The 20,712-nt window shown below is 43.7% G+C and overlaps 1 protein-coding gene across 4 annotated transcripts in view; it reads left to right on the forward strand.

The window, feature by feature from the left end:
- The window catches only part of YES1 (YES proto-oncogene 1, Src family tyrosine kinase), a 201,345-nt gene extending 193,344 nt beyond the window's left edge, over positions 1–8,001 (forward strand). For all 4 annotated transcript variants that reach the window (XM_029591089.1, XM_029591090.1, XM_029591092.1 and 1 more), the window contains one exon: positions 6,105–8,001. In XM_029591089.1, coding sequence (XP_029446949.1) covers positions 6,105–6,313 — 209 coding nt within the window. In that variant the 3' untranslated portion in view covers positions 6,314–8,001. The remainder of the gene's footprint in view (positions 1–6,104) is intronic.
- The last annotated feature ends 12,711 nt before the right edge of the window (positions 8,002–20,712 follow it).

The raw sequence follows: 20,712 nt of genomic DNA on the forward strand, positions 1-20,712 counted from the left end.
ATTTTGAAAACTCACCAGAGAACAGAAGCCTGCCTACCAATCCGACCCCAAATTTGCCGGTAGGTGGTCAGATCACTTTTTTCCATCACAAATGGTCGCACATCACTACAGATCAATGGGTACTCTCGAAAACATCTCAAGATTACCATCTGGACTTTCTAACTGTACCAAACGATACTCCACCCACCTCATCTTGGACAGTGAAAAATCAATCCACACTCTTACAAAAAGAATTATCCACCCTTCTGAGAGCCAGGGCTGTGGAACCAGTTCCCCGACCTCAGCAGGGCAGAGGATTCTACTCCCGATATTTCCTCATTCCAAAGAAAACAGGAAGCCTACATCCATATTGGACCTCCGGAAGCTCAACAAATACCTACGAAAGGAAAAATTCAGGATGGTATCATTGGGCACCATGTTACCTCTGCTTCAAAAAAAAGGAGATTGTCTCTGTTCTCCGGATCTTCAAGAAGCTTACGCTCACATACCAATATTCCCTCCTCATCGCAAGTATCTGCGATTCCTAGTGGGACATCAACATTTCCAGTACAGGGTGCTACCATTCAGTCTTGCCTCAGCACCTCGAGTGTTCACAAAGTGCCTGGCAGTGGCAGCAGCCCACTTGCACAAGGAAGGCATACATGTTTTTCCTTATCTGGATGACTGGCTTATCAGAAGCCAAAAAGACAAGGAGCTCTCAATGCTCTCAAGCTCACGATAAATCTACTCCATTCATTGGGATTCCTAATCAACTACCAGAAATCCCATTTCATACCATCTCACCTATTACAATTCATCGGAGCAGAATTAAACACCATAACATCAAAAGCTTTCCTTCCAAAAGACCATGCACAGACACTTGCCTCGTTAGCAGACTCTCTACACACACGGACACATGTGACAGCCCATCAATGCCTCACTCTTCTGGGTCACATGGCCTCCACAGTTCATGTCACTCCTATGGCCAGATTAGCCATGAGGGTTACTCGGTGGACACTGAGAGGGCAGTGGATACAAGCCATTCAACCACTGTCTTATCCAGTTCAAATAACTCAACAATTACGGTCTTCGCTCCTCTGGTGGACGAACATGAACAACTTGCTCACAGGCCTACCTTTCCAACAAACAATTCAGCAAGTAACATTAACTACAGATGCATCCACCTTAGGGTGGGGCGCACACATTGGACATCTCCAAACTCAAGGTACTTGGTCGAAACTCGAAGCCACATTTCAGATAAATTTCCTAGAGCTTCAAGCTATACGTTATGTGCTGTATGCGTTCAAGGACTGTCTTTCCCACAAGACTGTTCTGATACAAACAGACAACACGGTAGCCATGTGGTACATAAACAAACAAGGAGGTGCGGGCTCGTATCTCCTTTGTCAAGAAGCAGCACAAATTTGGGACTGGGCCCTAACGCACTCCATGTTTCTCTGGGCCACTTATCTGGCAGGCATTCACAACCTAGTGGCAGACCGCCTCAGTCGCCAATTCCAACCTCACGAATGGTCCCTGGATCCCTTAGTAGTGACCAGGATATTTCAACGTTGGGGTCAACCAACAGTAGACCTCTTTGCATCAGCACTGAATCACAAAGTGGACAACTTTTGCTCCTTGCACAAGCAGCGAAGTCAGTTTCCCAGAGACGCCTTGCTCGCCACTGGAATTCAGGCCTTCTATATTCGTATCCCCCGATACCGCTAATGACCAAGACTCTCTAGTGAAGCTGCAACCGGACAAAGGATCCATGATACTCATAGCCCCGTATTGGCCTCGACAAGTATAGTTTCCCATACTCCTCGATCTTTCCATCAGGGAACCAATTCGCCTGGGCACAGCACCCACTCTCATAACTCAGGATCAGGGCAGGTTGCGTCATCCTAACCTTCAATCCCTATCCCTCACAATATGGATGTTGAAAGCTTGATCCTACAACCTCTCAATCTTTCCTCTGTCTCTCAAGTGCTTGTAGCTTCACGCAAACCCTCCACACAAAAATAAATATCGTTCTAAGTGGAAAGATTTACCATGTGGTGTACACAAGAAGCTATTGACCCCTTTTCCTGCGCCACATCATCTTTATTAGACTATCTGTGGCACCTCTCAGACTCTGGTCTCCAGACCTCATCCGTAAGGGTACACTTAAGTGCAATCTCAGCTTATCATAATACCGTCAGGGATGCACTGATATCAGTACAACCCCTCGTTAGTAGGTTTATGAGAGGCTTAATTCAACTTAAACCTCCACACCGGACCACCAGTCACAGAATGGGACCTTAATGTAGTATTAACGAGGCTCATGCGTTCTCCTTTTGAACCCATGAATTCCTGTGATATTAAATTTCTCACTTGGAAGACTATCTTCTTAATAGCCATTACATCTGCTAGAAGGGCTAGTGAGTTACAAGCACTTGTCACATACTCACCCTATACAAAATTCCTACATGACCGAGTGATACTCCGTACATACCCAAAATTTCTTCCCAAGGTAGTTATGGAATTCCACTTGAATCAGTCCATAGTCTTGCCTACTTTCTTCCCAAAACCGCACTCACACCAAGGAGAGAGAGCTTTACACACCTTGGACTGTAAACGTGTGCTTGCATATTACTTAGATCGCACTACAGCCCATAGGAAATCCACCCAGCTCTTTGTTTCTTTTGATAAAAACAAACCGGGGAAAGGAGTGGGCAAACAAACTCAATCTGGCTTGCAGATTGTATAGCGTTATGCTATGAAAAAGCAGGCCTCCCTCTCCAAGGGCGAGTAAACGGACACTCAGTAAGAGCAATGTCAACCTCAGTAGCACACTATCGTTCTGTGCCAATAGCTGACATATGTAAAGCTGCATCATGGCATTCTTTTCATACCTTTGCAGCTCACTACTGCCTGGACAAGGAAGGAAGACAGGATTCAGCCTACGGACAGTCTGTCTTAAAGAACTTGTTTCCAGTATAGTGCCAACTCCTTCCACATCCACCCTGCTGTGATTTCAGGCTGCCTCATCTTTTCCAACAGTACACCAGTTGTTGTGCCCGTTGCACAAGTTGTACGCTGTTGGTCCAACACACAGATGACTCAGCCTGTAGCTTGCTAATCACCCATATGTGAGGACTAGCATCCTACTTATCCTGGGATAAAGCAAAATTGCTTACCTTGTAATAGGTGTTATCCCAGGGCAGCAGGATGTAGTCATCACGAAACCCACCCGCCACCCCGTGGAGTTGGGTCTGATACATTTTATTATTTTATTTTTGGCTAAAGCTTATTGCTACAAACGAGATTGAAGGGAGACCCCTGTGGCTCGAGGGATCATGGCATGCTGAGCATGCTCAGTGGGCTCAGGATGCCAGTCAAAAGTTTCTAGAAACTTTGACAGAAAGTTTTCCGTGATAGGGCTCAGTCAGTGACTTCACCCATATGTGAGGACTACATCCTGCTGTCCTGGGATAACACCTATTACAAGGTAAGCCATTTTGCTTTTTTCGATTTTCAAGTGGACTTTTCTCTACCTCGCTCTGTTCTATGCCTGGTTGCAACTTCATAGTAGCTTATTTTCTCTATCGTCATCTCAGTTCTGTGTTGCTGAATACCCTTCTTTATATGCTGTCTACAGAGACTTCGGTTCCTTAGACCATTTAGCCTCACATATTTACAAACTCCTGAAAGCTTCTCTTTCCCGCCCAATGTCTGGATTGCACACTATATGGCTCTCGGAAGCTGTGGTTAATTGGGAGTCTTTTTGGAGGTTTACTTTATGTATCTCACTTTCTTCCAGTTTGACTCAATCCTCCTTTTTCTTCTCTCATAGGGCAGTGTGGACTCCCTGGAAACTTTTTTGACTAGTCTCCTGTCCTCATACACTTGCTGGTCGTGCTCCGCGGCCAAGGCCACATTATCACATATGCTTTATTTTTGCCTTATATTTTTCTTTTTGGCAACAAGTGTGGGACCTGATTTCAAAAATTTTACATTTGTCTTATTCACTTACCACATTGTTATTTTTCAAGGGGCGGCTTCTCTCTTCTTTCTCTCCTCACCATAGCGTAAACTGTTGGATTTTCTCTTGGCTGTTACAATAGGTACATGTAATTTTGTCCAACTGGAAGCTTAGTGATTTATTATCATTACAATTTTGGTGGAATTCTGGCTGTTTATATTGCAAGTAAGAAAAAGCTATGGCTGTTAAATACTAAAGGGTAACTCACTGGGCGCAAGTGTTGAAGCCTTTAGATGATTATTTTGACTCCCTTTGATGTATTTGCTCATGTGTACAACCGAACCGTGTATCTGTACGATTCTTCTATTTCTTTACATGCTTGCTTGTTATACTTGCTACATGCCCTGGTTATGTTTTTGTCCCCATTATACTTGATTTGCTATTATTTTCCTTTTTGTCCCCTTTCCTTTTGTATTGTTTGTTGCTTTGCTCTGTAATTCTGTTAACCTCAATAAACAGATTTGAACTTAAAAAAATGAAAAATCTTATAAAAATCTTAAGATGAGAGATCCGATTTGTTGCCAGAGGCAAAAACTTCCAAATATAGATGAGCCTGATATTCATCTATGCCTGGAAATGTAACTTAGCAGGATATGACTTATCCGGCTAAGTTACAAGGAATATTCTGAATATCAACGTATAAGCGGCTACTTACCAGATAGGTTTAACTTAGCTGGATATAACTTATCATTGGCAGATCTAACTAGCTGAATAAGTTATCTGGCTAAGGTTGAATATCACTAGTTAGCCAATTAACTTATCAAGCTAAGGAGTTCCGCCCTGATCTGCCTCTTGCCCACCCACAAATTGACCGGCTAAGAGATAGCCAGATAAGTCCTACTTATCTGGCTGTTGAGCACTGAACGCGCTTTGAATACCGGGGCCCAGATGGGTCTTCTACATAATTGTAAGTCTGTCACCTTTCTTAGTGGGAATTTATTCCAGAGTTGAGGGCCTGACTCCAGATCACTTGTAGTCTATAGTCTTGAATGGAGGGTATCACAAGTTGCTGTTTTTTAATGGAGTACAAGGCTCAAACTGGAACATAAAAAGATTTAAAAAATGTAAGTTATTTGGGTCCATCAGTATGCAAAGCTTAAGCTTGAATTTTGACCTTGCAGATATTGGGAGCTATTGCAGTTCCTTCAATCTAGAAGTAACATGCTCCCTTTTACCACAGCCCGTAATTAAATGAGCAGAATTTTGGACAGCTTGAAGCATTTTTATGTGGCCAGAATATAAAGGGAGTTACAGTAATTGAGTAGGGATCACACCAATGCTTGAACAACTGATATGAAAGCTTCTTGATCTAATATATACCTAAAACAGCTAACTAGATGGAGCTTAAAAGTTATTTAAAACTGCACTACTCTGCAGTTTAAAGGAAAGGTTAATGTCAAAGATTACACCCAGATTTCGGGCTTCAGTCAGGATAGGAAAAGACTGGCTTTTGATTTGTAGGTATCACACGTTCATAGGAATAGATGATTGATGCACCCAGAGTACCTTGTTTTTCTATAGTTAAAATCAAACTTGTTTATAGTCATCCAACGTTCAATTGGTTATATGCAAGTTGTTAATGTGGCTATGGCAGCATGAACAGATTGGTACCAGGAGAAAGAGATAGCTGGATATCATCTGCAAAAAATGTATATTGAATCCAATGAAAGTGATGTTTCCCAAATGGAGTGAAGATAAAGATTTCAAAATAAGGCAGATAATGGCAACCTCTGGCGAGCTCAGAGATAATTCTTTCCAGTCCAAGATTTATCCTTTAATCTTACTTGTTAGTGTGGGAGACATTGGTAAAATGCCATTGATTATTGATTTTTTTTATATTCTCCAGACTTGTGACAAATACTTCTGCATGATGCTTCTCTAATTTTGTAGACTTGAGCTTTAAGTACAGCTTCTTCTGGCCTATCACAGCAGAAAAGGCATAGAGAAGAGGGTAGGATGGAGAAGAAACAAGAATGTGTATACTGCCCCATAGATGGGCATCTGCTTTGCTGGCTGATAGAAAGCCTTGGTGTTGCATATATTGCATGCATACATGGACCATCTTGATCCAAGCTCTCTAAATGTTGCCTTTTTCTTTTAGGGATGGTGAATCGTGAAGTTCTGGAACAGGTCGAGCGTGGATATAGAATGCCATGCCCGCAGGGCTGTCCAGAGTCCCTCCACGAGTTAATGAAACTGTGCTGGAAGAAGGATCCTGACGAGAGGCCAACATTTGAATATATTCAGTCCTTCTTAGAAGACTACTTCACTGCTACAGAGCCACAGTACCAGCCTGGAGACAATTTATAGGTCCACGGCTCTCCACCACCTGCACAATTCTGCCAAAAAGTCAAGGACTTGCAGAAAGACCCTTGCTTGTTTAAAGAAAAATAAGAACATCTTTTCCACTCTGCATGCTTTCAATGGCAAACTGGAATTCCAGATTACAATTGCACAAAACCACTTTGATTTTTTTTTTCCCCTCAAGTACCAACAGTGGGATTTGTCAGACAGTTCCAGGATCCACAGGAAACTGAACTGAATACAATTGGTAAAGACGAAAAAAGTGTTGGCATGGCACTTAATATCTGCAATATTAATATTTTCTTAATTCAGTCATTTTACTTAAATTCTGATAAGGGTGACTATATCAATTACATGCAAATCTGGGGCAGGAGTGAAAAACCGGTAACAAGGAACATAATGGGACCAAAAAAATTCCATTCCTATTCTACAAAACATTCTACCCTCCTTTTTTTTGTAGCTGTTTAAAGAATTTTTGTTTTAATTTGGACAAATCAGCCATACTTTGATATCGTAGTACGCAACCTTGATTTAAAATTCCTTCTGCATGGACTGGTTTAGACTAGATGATTTAATATTAAACAGTGTATGAAAAAGCCTGATTATATGCTAGCCCTCAGCAGAGGAACTCGCAGACAGTGAGGCACTGTTAATAATATAACTGGAACGTAGCATGAGAGGTTTTTTATTTTGTTCTTTTTTGCGTCGCTCAATTTTAAGATGCAATTAGAAATTGAGCTAACGTTTGAGTAGGTTCTGTTGATAAAATATGACCATACTTGACTTGAAATCCTATAACACAATCAGAGGAGAATATTATTTTATTGAATAGTTATATTAGCGTAAGCATAAAAAAAACCCCAGAAACCCGAGGGCAGTCCATTTTAAAGGCAAATCTGGCACTGCTCGTTGTAGCTAATCGATACTTAACGGTGATGGGTGCCACAGCTGTAAATTGTCACTAGTTCAGGGACTTGAATGATTGCACTTTTTCACTGTTTCTTGGAAGATGCGTTCTAGCAGCGGGTAAATGGGGCGAGACAATGGGAAGGCTTTACGGATGGGAGAGGGGCGGGGCTTTGCTTTTGCTGGCCTACTCCAACATGGCGGCCACCTCCTGCACAGTGCTTCCTGTCGGACGCATGGACGTCCAGCAATAAGATTGCATCTTCTGCTAAATTGATCTTCGATGTAAAAAGAGAGAGAAATTTGCAGCTGTCCTAATACTTTTTATTGATCAGACTTCTGATTCTGCTTGGGGGGTATCGCAGCATACGATTCTAGGGTGGTTATTGTCGCAGCCTGTGACAAAACCCGCTGCCATGCGAGTGGGGACGTGACTCCAGTACTGAAACCATTTTACACTTTTGAGTTTACATTGCTTGTTTAGTATTGAATCCTTCTACCACAGAGATTTCCAAAAGGAGTGTGCCATCATTTCAGGTTTTCTTCATTTCCTATCAACCTGTGAGATCAGATTTTTTTAAAAAGGGCTTTATATAAAGACTATGGAATTGTAATTTTTTCTAAACATTTTAAAATGGGTAACACAAATCATGTAAGTCTATGTACTAATTAATACAGTTAAAATAAAACAAGAGTGCCGTGAAATAGTACTGGCATTCATTAGGTTTTCATTACCTATTGCAACTATTTCTGTACAAATGTTTGTATAGTAAAGAAATTAAATATTGCCTTAATGGGTGCATTTATTTCCAGGTGACCATTTCAAAAGGAAATATTAAGTTATAAAGTGACGGGGGGAGGTTGTTGAGCTTTTAAAGAAGTTGGAGTGGATGAAAAAAGTAAGACAGATTAATCATTGTTCAGCTTCACTGATCATAGTTTAATGTATATGAAGAATCCTTTAAAAAAATAAAATAAAATAGTATATGGAGGCAGAATTGTACATAGGATTGTAGTACCTGCGGCAGGCAAGGGTATTTCCATCCCTCTATCTTGAGACCTTCCCCACTCTCCCTCCAGATTGCTCTTTGATCCTCTTTCCTTCTTTCTCCCCATAACCTGAATGGGAAGAGAGAGTTGTCCACCTCGCTCTGCATCTGCTGCCGGTCTGCACTTGCATTTCAGACACTTCTGTGGGGCAGGACTTATCCACCACACTATAATGTGGTTTAGAAAACCTTAGTGCCAAGCCCAATTTTTTTTTTTTTTTTTTAGAAGTCATGGAGCTCTTTATTTTCTTTATAATGTTTACCTCCCCTCTTTTTTGCTCCTTTTCCCTCCCTCTAGGGAGCACCTAAAGAGAAGAGAAGAAGCTGGTGGGGGAGGAGAGCAGTTGTGGTGAAGGCTCCAAGAGGAGGAGGAGGAGAATAGAAGCAGTGGGAAGGGGAAGGTCGAAGGGAGCAAGGGGAAAGTAAAGAAGCAAAAGAAACCAAAACACAAGCAAAAGAGAAACAAATAGAGCAAAAGTCATAAGAACAAATATTTCTCAGACTCCTGCAAATGTAACATTGCTTGCCTAGCACCCAAGTTCTCTATTTTTCCACCCCAATCACACTGCTGCATGGAAAGTGTAAATATACCAAAACCACTTTGTGCACTTGGGGCAGGACATTTTTTTTTCCTTAATTTATTAAACTTGAAATACCGCCAAAATAAAAGATGCAAACATTTGATTCCAAAAGAGTGAAAATGAGTTTAAGAAACGCTAAAATCTAGGAATGAGACTAAAAGCTCCACACTCAAATGAGGAAATGGTCGATCTGTTGAAGATTCTAGCCAGCAGTGTTGCTTTTCCACGGGGAAACACCAACTAGAAAGCATACAGCATAAAACTGCTGACCTTCTGTTGTAGTTGATTGATAATTTTCTAATGCCTCATTTTGAAAAAAAAGCTAACACCTAAAGAGCAGTGCGGTGATGACTCGCATGGCCGTGTGAATTTTAAGAGCGCCAGCCTTTCGTAGTGCAGCACATGTGATGCCACAGAACACATAATAGGTAGATAAGCATTGCCAAAGGTCCCATATAATACTGAATGTCCCTTTTTTGTGTGTGATTTTTTTCCTATTTAAATAGGCTGTCACCCTGCCCCCCCCCCCCCCCCCCCCAAGTAGTGCTGCTACAGTGCTTAGCTCCTAAAGTGTCCCACCTCTTCCCTTCTGCTGCTGTTCTCTGTTTTTCCGGCCTGCCTCTGCTACCTCTTGCACTTCTGCCGAGGTTCTCAGCTTTTTCAGTGCCCACCGCCTCTGCTTATATCATAAGTGTACTCTGTGCCCTTACTCCAATCTTTCTAGTCATTAATAATGTCAGAGCTTGATGGGAGGCAGGGAGAGCAGTTCCTCGGTGTGTGTTGCCCAACTGGAGGAGGAGGTAAGGTCACACTAAAAAGAGAACTCAGTGTGCGGCTTCAGGCTGGGAGGGGCTGATGCGAGATAAAGACACAGACCCCCCTGTCTTCTCAATTTTTTGTCATCTGATTTGTTCTCGAAAAGCTGAGTTGCACTGCTGGCGATAGTGCAAATAAAGGTATGATTGCTTTGCCAACCATAGCTGGGGTTTGGCACTGTGTTGTGTGATGCTGGAGGTGGGCAGGCCTGGGTTTGACAGTAGGCACACTAGGCCTGTGCCTATGAAAGCAGAAATCAAGGGGGGACAGCAGGCTAGCTGAAGATTTGCTTCCTTCCAATAAAAATATTAATTATACTAAAATATAGTGTAAAACTACTTTAGCTTTATAATGTAATATAAAAGATGGAAATGTTTGCCTGTTTGCTTCAGAATTTTTCAATTTTTGCTACAGGATCTATCCCTGAGCTGCCACAAGAAACTAGATGGGGACTGCGCCATAGACCACCTGCTTCCTGTTGTCCAATCTTGGTGGGAGTGGGGGGCAAAACCCTAAATTAGTTACTTGGGGTGACTTCTGTAGGCGAAGCTAAGGTGGATCGATGTATGCATTAACGGCCCTGGTTTCCTCCTTAGGTGCCCCCCATCAGTCATGTTGGCAGTAGAAGGTTACTCCGGACTGACTGGGCAACAGTGTTTCCAAGTCCTTTCAGGAAGAGGAGAGTGGGTGTAGTTAGGAACTAGCAGTAACAACAACAACAAAAAAAGGTGTAAAAACTTAAAAGGAAAAGTCCTACAGCTTCCTAGATGTTTCACTTCTTCCAAAACTGCAGTTGGCAGAAGAAAGAAAATGGAAGCAGTTTTAGCTATATCTTTTCAGTGCTCCCTTGTTCGAGAGGGAACTTATCCTCGATCCCTAAACTGTGGAACCGGTGCAGAGCTCCCAAGGAAAGTTACCAGCTTGGGCTCCTATTGGAGGTGGAGACACAAAGAGGTGAATTTTAAAAGCTTGGTGCCCGCCAAAACCGGGAGATATGTAAGTATGTCGGGCCGGCACGCGTTGAGCGGATTTTAAACGTCGTCCGGATATGTGCGCATCTCCCAATGCGTACACAAAATTTTTTTTTTATAAAAAAAAAAAAGAAAGAAAAAGGGCATAGTCTGGGAGTTCCAGGATTTCTCAGTGAAACAGGTGTGAAAATACCCGCACAAGCGTGCACCCAGGGTCCCCTGCCGCATAACTTTACTTAAGCGGTGGAGGGCGTGTCAGTCATAAAACAAAAAAATATAGATGTCAGCAGGGTTTTAAGAGTCGGGATTAACAATGGGAAAGGGGGACTATTAAACTAGGGGGGGTGTGGCAAGTCCTTTCCCTTGCATGGGTGAACTGGGAACAAGCTGGCAAAACTGGCCATGGCGTGGACCCGTGCCCCTTTTAAAATCCCCCAGTTATGTGGGGGAAGCGGGCTTTGTGAGCACCCTCGTTAAAATTGCACACTCTCGGCTTATTTTATAACACGCATGCATATACACGCGTGTGTTATAAAACAGCCGTGGCCCTGGGCATGAGCTGCCAAATGGGCGCACGTGGGCCCACGCCTGTTTAAAAGTTGTTTAAAGATACGCGGCAGGGAGAGCCCAGCGCGTGCTTGTGCTCATAAGTATTTACGTACTGGTTTAATTGAGAAATCCGGGAACGCCAGCCCACGCCCTGCCATTTTAGAAAAAAAATTGTGCGTGCGCAGCAGGAGATACGCGCATATCTGGGCTGCTTTTAAAATCCACGCCCCACAGGCCGTCCCGACGTTTGCGTGGTTCCTGGTTTTGGCACGCCCACACCATTCCCAGTTCACCAGTTCATTCACCAGTTTGCCCAGTTAACAGCTAGGTCTTTCAATCCCCCCACCCCCTCCCCTTCCCTGGTTTGATAGCCTACACTCCCCCAGTTACCCCAGACCTTTTAAACCCCTCAGACATGGCTCGATCCTTTTATTTTTATTAACGTTATATATCATCCATACCAGAAGTAAGCTTATATGGCAGGGTATGTCAAGGCGTGTAAATATTTCCGTGACATTTCTGGGCCAGGCCCCAAAATGCCCATGCCCTGACCCTTTTTAGAAACTTCGGATATCTCCGCGCTGTGGCATTTACATGCATATATGAGCACTTTTTAAAATACAGTTGGCACGCTACTTCGCACATCCCCTAATTGATGCAAGCGCCTGGCTTTAAAATTCATCTTTTAGAGAATACTTTGTTCTGGAAAAAGCTGAGTGGCTTTTTATAGTGTCTATTTCTCTTCTCGGCAGGATATATCTCAGATGACTTGAATTTAGTCAGTAGTATTTTTTTTTTTTTTTTGTAAATAAGAAATCTACTTAAAAAGGTATCCAAACACTGCATCGATAAAACTTTTTCCCAGAGAAGCCTTCTCAATATTTCTTATAGACTGTTCACTCACTGTGCTTACTATTGCTATGGAACATGTGTCCCTGGTTTACTTGACAAAATCTGGTAAACTTACGGCAAGAGCATAATTATGGCGCAGAACAGCCAGCTCACATGAGCTGGCCAGTAGAAGAAAGGGGCTGAACTGACCCTACAATGGCCTCTCGCCGCTGCCTCCCGCTGCGACACCTGTATGCACTGTAACCGGAAGCATGTGCCAGCAAGAAGAGGACTTTCTGAGGCAGGCTCATGGCCACCTTATGGGACGTGCAGCTGCACAGGGCACCCTGCTCAAGAGAACACTGTTGCATCAGTACTGCCTCCCAAAAACATGCGCTCTCCCTCACCAGCACCTTCACAGCATTCAATTTTGTACATTCTGGCTGCAGCCAGAAGCCAGTCCATCGGGGCCAGAGCTGCTGTTTTATGTGCAGAAGCTGGCACCTGAAGAACGTGGGAGGCACCTGCAGGAGATGGAGCCAGCTGTTCTGCGCTGCTGCCACTGTAGTCCTAAAAAAAAGGAGCAGTCAGGAGAAGCATTGCAGGTTTGTAGCCTGCATGAGAACCGCCATTGTGCTAGGACAGGAGTAGACTAAGGGAACTCTTCACAGAGAGACTTGGGTTGCAGGCAGGGCTGGATTTACAGGCAACAAAGGCACGTGCCTTGGGCACCAAATTATGAACATGATCAAAACTTGGGATTTCCCTCAGCTGCTCTCTGCTTTCCAAGGAGAGGGGAAGAAGGGAGACCCTTGCCTGAAGTCTTCTGTCTATGAGTGCAGTCATCTTAAATCCGGCCCTGGTTGCAGGCAAGGGAAGGAGTAACTGGAAGGAGACCGATTAGATGATCAGCCTGTTGTGAAGAGACAGGAGGCACTTTGCAGCGACAGGAAGGGGGAGTGGGAAGACGGGAGAGGAGGACTGGGGAGAGATGGGAAGCTGCAGCTGAGCACTGGTGGGGGAGAAGGAGGAAAGGACCATAGTAGGTGGGAGAGTGAGAAGCTGCTGAGTACTGGGGAGGAGAGGGATGGAACCAATTTCAGTTTTTGCTCCTGCGCTCTCAGCATTCCTGAACCTATGCATGTGCTGCTGAGGCAACTTGATTATTGGTAAGAGTATTGCTGCTGAGCCTGCTGCCTCTGGGTTAATCTGGCTTGTTTGGATCTGAGATGAATGGGGACAAAGGAGGGGAGACAGCATGAAGGAGGAAGAGGACTGGGTGAAGCTAAAACTATCCTGTGATCACAAATCTGGAAAACGTTCACTCAAAATATTCTAATATTCCTGATGAGCAAAGGAAATTCATAGTCTATACAAAAACCACTACAGGAGAGCCCTTCTCCCTCAAAATCTAAAAAGGTAATGTTTATATAAACTTCCAATCTATTCAAAGCCATAAATATAAGTGATTTTGCTCAATATGGACTGGATTTGCCAAGCTATGTTATCCCATGGACACAGAAAGGAAAAAAAAGTAATAAACCCCTATATGATCCTATGGAGAGTAAATCAACACTTACAAACAGATATACTATTCTCTCCATAGACACAAAATGGGGAAAATGTTTTAGTATATCTGATTCTGTCCTCCCGTGAAGATCAATGGGTGCTCATTTTCAGGAAAAAAAATTGTGGCTGTTCAGTATGCCAGCTGATCGATCTTTCTCATTTTCATAGGGTCATCATGCAAATTCAGTGGACCAAGCTGATTTATTCATGTGTGTGTTTTCTAACGTTCTCAGAAACAGCTTATCAGTTAATAAAAATGATTGTTGCACAGATTATTGTGCCTTTTTATTTAAGTATTGACTCTAGAACCGGTTAGTACCCTAAAATATTTAAATAAATCCTAATTAATTATTTGCTTTTGTGAAATCAGCAGGCTGTTTAATGGATAGAACGCTGAACTATTCTCAGGGGGAAAAAAGCCTCCAGCTAGCTCCAAAGTTTTTCAAAGTTTGTCAGGTTTGATGCATTTTATATGTTTTTGTATTCTGTGTTAATTTTTTTTTGTACATTGCTGTGAGTGATTTTTTTAAACTCTGGATAGGGCAATTCAGAAATATTTTTAAATAAAAACTGTAACAGAAGTTTGTGATAGGTTTTAACATAATTGATCATATTTATGTAATGCAACAACACTGCAGAAAATCTTAGTTGCTTTGAATGTTCCCATATTTGAGTCAGTTAATGTTATTACCAGAGGGCCAGATTTTCAAAGGGGTACGCGCGTACCCCCCGAAAACCTGGCCCAAACACCCCCTGGGCGCGCCGAGCCTATGTTGCATAGGCTTCCAGCGCGCGCAAAGCCCCGGGACACGCGTAAGTCCCAGGGCTTTCTTGGGGTGGGGCGTGTCGCGGGGGCGTGATGCGTTCAGCGCGTCATCCTGGGCGGTGCTGCGGACGTGGTTTCAGCCCAGGGCGTTCCAGGGGCGTGGCCGCGGCCTCCGGACCAGCCCCCAGACCGGAACATGGAGCACGGCAGCCGGCCCGGCGCTTGCAAAGTTATGCCTGCTTCGAGCAGGTGTAACTTTCGTGATAGAGGTGGAGGGGGTTAGGGAGGGGAAGGTGGGGGGAGAGCGAAGGAAAGTTCCCTCCGAGGCCGCTCCGATTTCGGAGCGGCCTCAGAGGGAACAGAAGCAGTCTGCGCGGCTCGGCGCGCACAGACTGCAGCAGCCTTGCGCGCGCCGACCCCGGGTTTTAATGGATACACGCGGCTACGCGCGTATCTATTGAAACCCCGCGTACTCTTGTTCACGCCTGGTGCGCGAACAAAAGTACGCGTGTGCACAGATTTATAAAATCTGCCCCAGAGTGAATATGAGAAATGGTTGCTTTTAAAGCTAAAGCAATTTTATATGAAATAGTTAAAATTTTAACTAACATTTTTTAAACCTCCCATTTCCAACACCAGTCCCCCTTACAATAAAACTTAACTCTAAATTCAATAAATTATTATAGAATTATTATTCTAATCTGCCTAGAACATTTGTATGTAAGAGTGGGATATAAATGTAACAAGTAGTGCTGACTGCTGTTAGTACTTTAATTCCCAAATAGCAGGTACTGTAGGGGGATAGGGAAATGCCTACAGTGCCTGAATGTAATCCACTTTGAAGTGTCTGAAAAAGCATAATAAATCTTAATTCTGGTGCTGTGCAGTATGTTAAAGAGGGCATAGAGTCAAAGAGGATAAAAGTTTGCAGGAAACAAACTGTACTGTAGAATCTTTATGGATAGAAATTCCATGTGAACATAAGAACGTGCCATACTGGGTCAGACCAAGGGTCCATCAAGCCCAGCATCCTGTTTCCAACAGTGGCCAATCCAGGCCATAAGAACCTGGCAAGTACCCAAAAACTAAGTCTATTCCATGTAACCATTGCTAATGGCAGTGGCTATTCTCTAAGGGGCGGATTTTCAGAGCCCTGCTCGCGTAAATCCGCCCAAAACCGGGCGGATTTACGCGAGCAGGGCCCTGCGCGCCGGTAAGCCTATTTTACATAGGCCTACCGGCGCGCGCAGAGCCCCGGGACTCGCGTAAGTCCCGGGGTTTTCGGAGGGGGCGTGTCGGGGGGGGGGGCGGGCCCGAACCGCGCTGCGTTTTCGGGGCGTGTCGGGAGCGTTCCGGGGGCGGGCCCGGGGGCGTGGCTACGGCCCGGGGCGGCCCGGGGGGTGTGGCCGCGCCCTCCGGAACCGCCCCCAGGTCGCGTCCCGGCGCGCAGGAGGCCCGCTGACGCGCGGGGATTTACGCCTCCCTCTGGGAGGCGTAAATCCCCCGACAAAGGTAAGGGGGGGGGGTTTAGACAGGGCCGGGCGGGTGGGTTAGGTAGGGGAAGGGAGGGGAAGGTGAGGGGAGGGCAAAGGAAAGTTCACTCTGAGGCCGCTCCGATTTCGGAGCAGCCTTGGAGGGAACGGGGGTAGGCTGCGCGGCTCGGCGCGCGCCGGCTATACAAAATCCATAGCCTTGCGCGCGCCGATCCAGGTTTTTAGCAGATACGCGCGGCTCCGCGCGTATCTACTAAAATCCAGCGTACTTTTGTTTGCGCCTGGAGCGCAAACAAAAGTAGGCTATTCGCGCTCCTTTTAAAATCCGCCCCTAAGTGAACTTAATAGCAGGTAATGGACTTCTCCTCCAAGAACTTATCCAATCCTTTTTTAAACACAGCTATACTAACTGCACGAACCACATTCTCTGGCAACAAATTCCAGAGTTTAATTGTGCGTTGAGTAAAAAAAAATTTCTCCGATTAGTTTTAAATGTGCCCCATGCTAACTTCATGGAGTGTCCCCTAGTCTTTCTACTATCCGAAAGAGTAAATAACTGATTCACATCTACCCGTTCTAGACCTCTCATGATTTTAAACACCTCTATCATATCCCCCCTCAGTCGTCTCTTCTCCAAGCTGAAAAGTCCTAACCTCTTTAGTCTTTCCTCATAGGGGAGTTGTTCCATTCCCCTTATCATTTTGGTAGCCCTTCTCTGTACCTTCTCCATAGCAATTATATCTTTTTTGAGATGCGGCGACCAGAATTGTACACAGTATTCAAGGTGCGGTCTCACCATGGAGCGATACAGAGGCATTATGACATTTTCCGTTTTATTCATCATTCCTTTTCTAATAATTCCCAACATTCTGTTTGCTTTTTTGACTGCCGCAGCACACTGAACCGACAATTTCAATGTGTTATCCACTATGACACCTAGATCTCTTTCTTGGGTTGTAGCACCTAATATGGAACCCAACATCGTGTAATTATAGCATGGGTTATTTTTCCCTATATGCATCACCTTGCACTTATCCACATTAAATTTCATCTGCCATTTGGATGCCCAATTTTCCAGTCTCACAAGGTCTTCCTGCAATTTATCACAATCTGCTTGTGATTTAACTACTCTGAACAATTTTGTGTCATCTGCAAATTTGATTATCTCACTCGTCGTATTTCTTTCCAGATCATTTATAAATATATTGAACAGTAAGGGTCCCAATACAGATCCCTGAGGCACTCCACTGTCCACTCCCTTCCACTGAGAAAATTGCTCATTTAATCCTACTCTCTGTTTCCTGTCTTTTAGCCAGTTTGCAATCCACGAAAGGACATCGCCACCTATCCCATGACTTTTTACTTTTCCTAGAAGCCTCTCATGAGGAACTTTATCAAACGCCTTCTGAAAATCCAAGTATACTATATCTACCGGTTCACCTTTATCCACATGTTTATTAACTCCTTCAAAAAAGTGAAGCAGATTTGTGAGGCAAGACTTGCCCTGGGTAAAGCCATGCTGACTTTGTTCCATTAAACCATGTCTTTCTATATGTTCTGTGATTTTGATGTTTAGAACACTTTCCACTATTTTTCCTGGCACTGAAGTCAGGCTAACCGGTCTGTAGTTTCCCGGATCGCCCCTGGAGCCCTTTTTAAATATTGGGGTTACATGTGCTATCCTCCAGTCTTCAGGTACAATGGATGATTTTAATGATAAGTTACAAATTTTTACTAATAGGTCTGAAATTTCATTTTTTAGTTCCTTCAGAACTCTGGGGTGTATACCATCCGGTCCAGGTGATTTACTACTCTTCAGTTTGTCAATCAGGCCTACCACATCTTCTAGGTTCACCGTGATTTGATTCAGTCCATCTGAATCATTACCCATGAAAACCTTCTCCATTACGGATACCTCCCCAACATCCTCTTCAGTAAACACCGAAGCAAAGAAATCATTTAATCTTTCCGCGATGGCCTTATCTTCTCTAAGTGCCCCTTTAACCCCTCGATCATCTAACGGTCCAACTGACTCCCTCACAGGCTTTCTGCTTCGGATATATTTAAAAAAGTTTTTACTGTGAGTTTTTGCCTCTACAGCGAACTTCTTTTCAAATTCTCTCTTAGCCTGTCTTATCAATGTCTTACATTTAACTTGCCAATGTTTATGCTTTATCCTATTTTCTTCTGTTGGATCCTTCTTCCAATTTTTGAATGAAGATCTTTTGGCTAAAATAGCTTCTTTCACCTCCCCTTTTAACCATGCCGGTAATCGTTTTGCCTTCTTTCCACCTTTCTTAATGTGTGGAATACATCTGGACTGTGCTTCTAGAATGGTATTTTTTAACAATGACCACGCCTCTTGGACATTTTTTACTTTTGTAGCTGCTCCTTTCAGTTTTTTTCTAACAATTTTTCTCATTTTATCAAAGTTTCCTTTTTGAAAGTTTAGCACGAGAGCCTTGGATTTGCACACTGTTCCTTTTCCAGTCATTAAATCAAATTTGATCATATTATGAGAAGGGGAATAGAATAGCAGTGGGGGGAGTTCTACCCTCTACCTGGCCAGAATGAACAGACATAATGAAATGCTAACAGAAATTAGGGAAGCCAACAAAATTGGAGGCTCAGTAATAATGGGTGATTTCAATTACCCGACTATTGACTGGTAAATGTCACATCTGGACATGCGAAGGGGTAAAGTTTCTACATGAAATAAATGACTGCTTCATGGAGGATCTGGTACAAGAACTGACAAAAGGGGGGAGCTATTTTAGACCTAATCCTTGGTGGAACACATGATTTGATGTAAGAGGTAACAGTGTTGGGCCCACTTGGCAATAGTGATCATAACATGATCAAATTTGACTTTATAACTAGAAGGGAGGGCACTGAGGAAATCTACGCAGATAGCATTTAACTTTCAAAAGGAAGACTGTGCTAAAATGAGGAAATGCTTAGGAAGAAACTGAAATGAGCAACTGCAAAGGTTAAGAGTTTATATTAGGCAAGGATGTTGTTTGAAAATACCATCTTGGAAGCCCAGACCAGATATATTCCATGCATTAAGAAAGGTGGCAGGAGAAGAGAGAGCACTGGCAGCTGGTTCACCTGCACTTCCTCCACCCTCTGGGGTGTTACCAGGAGAGGACAGAAGGCTTTAAAATATTCCGTGCAGTGGTGTCTGTCGGGAGAGAAGAGGAGACTGCACAGGCAGCTAGTTTACCTGCACTTCCCCCTCCTCTGTGACTTCAGCAGGAGGGGGCTGGAGATTTTAAAATCTTTTGTGCAGAAATTTTGTTGCTGGTGCCTCTGTGTTCGGCAATGGGAAAGAAGAAGAAAGGCAGTGGATATGCTCTACCATCTCAACCTGCTACTGCAGCCTCCTCGAGCCAGATGTCTATTGCTGGGTGTTTTGTTTTTTTTCACCAGGTATGTCGGGGATCAGTAGAACTGGGAGCAGTTTGCCCTCCACTGGCTTTCTATCCAGCTTCCAGAGGATCTGTCAGTCAGGCCGGTGGCCCGGATTCTTTCTCTACCACTGCCCGCTGGAGATGGGATCTCCTCAGGAGCTGTTTCTGCAGGTGGGTTGGTGATGAATGCCCTAGGTTATGTAGCTGGGCCTGCTTTACCATCTTCGAAGCCAGATATTATAACTTTAGATATGTTAGAGGCCGCCATCTCCAAGTTGGACCAGATTGTAACCTCGAAATGTGATTCTCTGGTTAACATTCACAATAATTCTGCAGTTTTGAAAGAACATTCTCAAGTTATTTCTGAGCACTCTGGAAAGCTTGGTGAATTAGAGCTCAAATGTGTTAAATTTTAGGAATGTGATGCAGCCCTTATAAAAGACTGTTCATCACAAGTCTTGGAAATTCAGGCAATTATAACAGAAGGTGTAATTTTAAGATGTTCAAATGTTCCTGTTTGTACTATGTTGTCACCATTAGAAAGTTTTATTTAGAAGTCCTTAAGATTTCTAAAAAATCTACACCAGAGATTAAAGTTTATTATTTACCTGAAAGTAAAAGTTCCTCTGGTTTCTTCTCAGCCAGAAGATCCTGGAAATGTTAGAGAAGCTTTCTGCTTTCTTAGAGCAATCTAACCCAGAGAATTTGGATAGGTCCACTTTATTGGTAGTTTTTGCCAGAGAATCAGATAAAGCTTGGACTCTTAAAAAAAATCTTTTGTCTAACTTGAGTATCCCTAACTCATCAGGGAACAAAGACATTTTTTGACCCATGAAAATTCTACTTGTGAGATGAAAGAAAAGTTTGTTTAAAAAAAAAATAAAAACAAAATCCCCTAGGGTTTTGGCCTTAGGTGCTACTTTTGTACTATGCTGCTTTCCTCGCAAGTATATAATTGAGCTTCAAAATGTCAAGTACGTCTTTACAGATCCTATCCAATTAGAAACATTTTTGCAAGGCAGACCAATTGCAGCTGAGGCTAGAGAGATGGGTCATATTCTTGGATGAATTCTTGTTTAAAATGAAATTTCTTTTGTGCTCTTCCCATTGATGTGGACTAAATGGCAATTTAGTCCACATCAATGGGATGTGGACTATATTGCTTTTTCTTTTTTCCTCTTTTTATATTCCAGGTGCGCTGATGATGTGCGTGCAGGATTCCGGAAAATGTGCGTGCAGGCCGCTATTTGTGCGCTTAGTGGGGATGTGTGCACCGCTGTGTGCACAGCCTATCTGTGCGCCCGGCACAGAGGCGTGCGCCGCTGTGTGTACAAGTCGTTTGTGCACCTGGCTCGCCACTCTGCGCATGCCTCAGGTTTGCAGAAGGCAAAAGGGCGACCCCCTGGAGGGTCTCCACGTGTGAGGACTCTCGCACCGGATCGGGGAGTAGCCGTATGGGAT

Source organism: Rhinatrema bivittatum, chromosome 2 (assembly GCF_901001135.1).
Source record: "Rhinatrema bivittatum chromosome 2, aRhiBiv1.1, whole genome shotgun sequence".
Taxonomy (NCBI): domain Eukaryota; kingdom Metazoa; phylum Chordata; class Amphibia; order Gymnophiona; family Rhinatrematidae; genus Rhinatrema; species Rhinatrema bivittatum.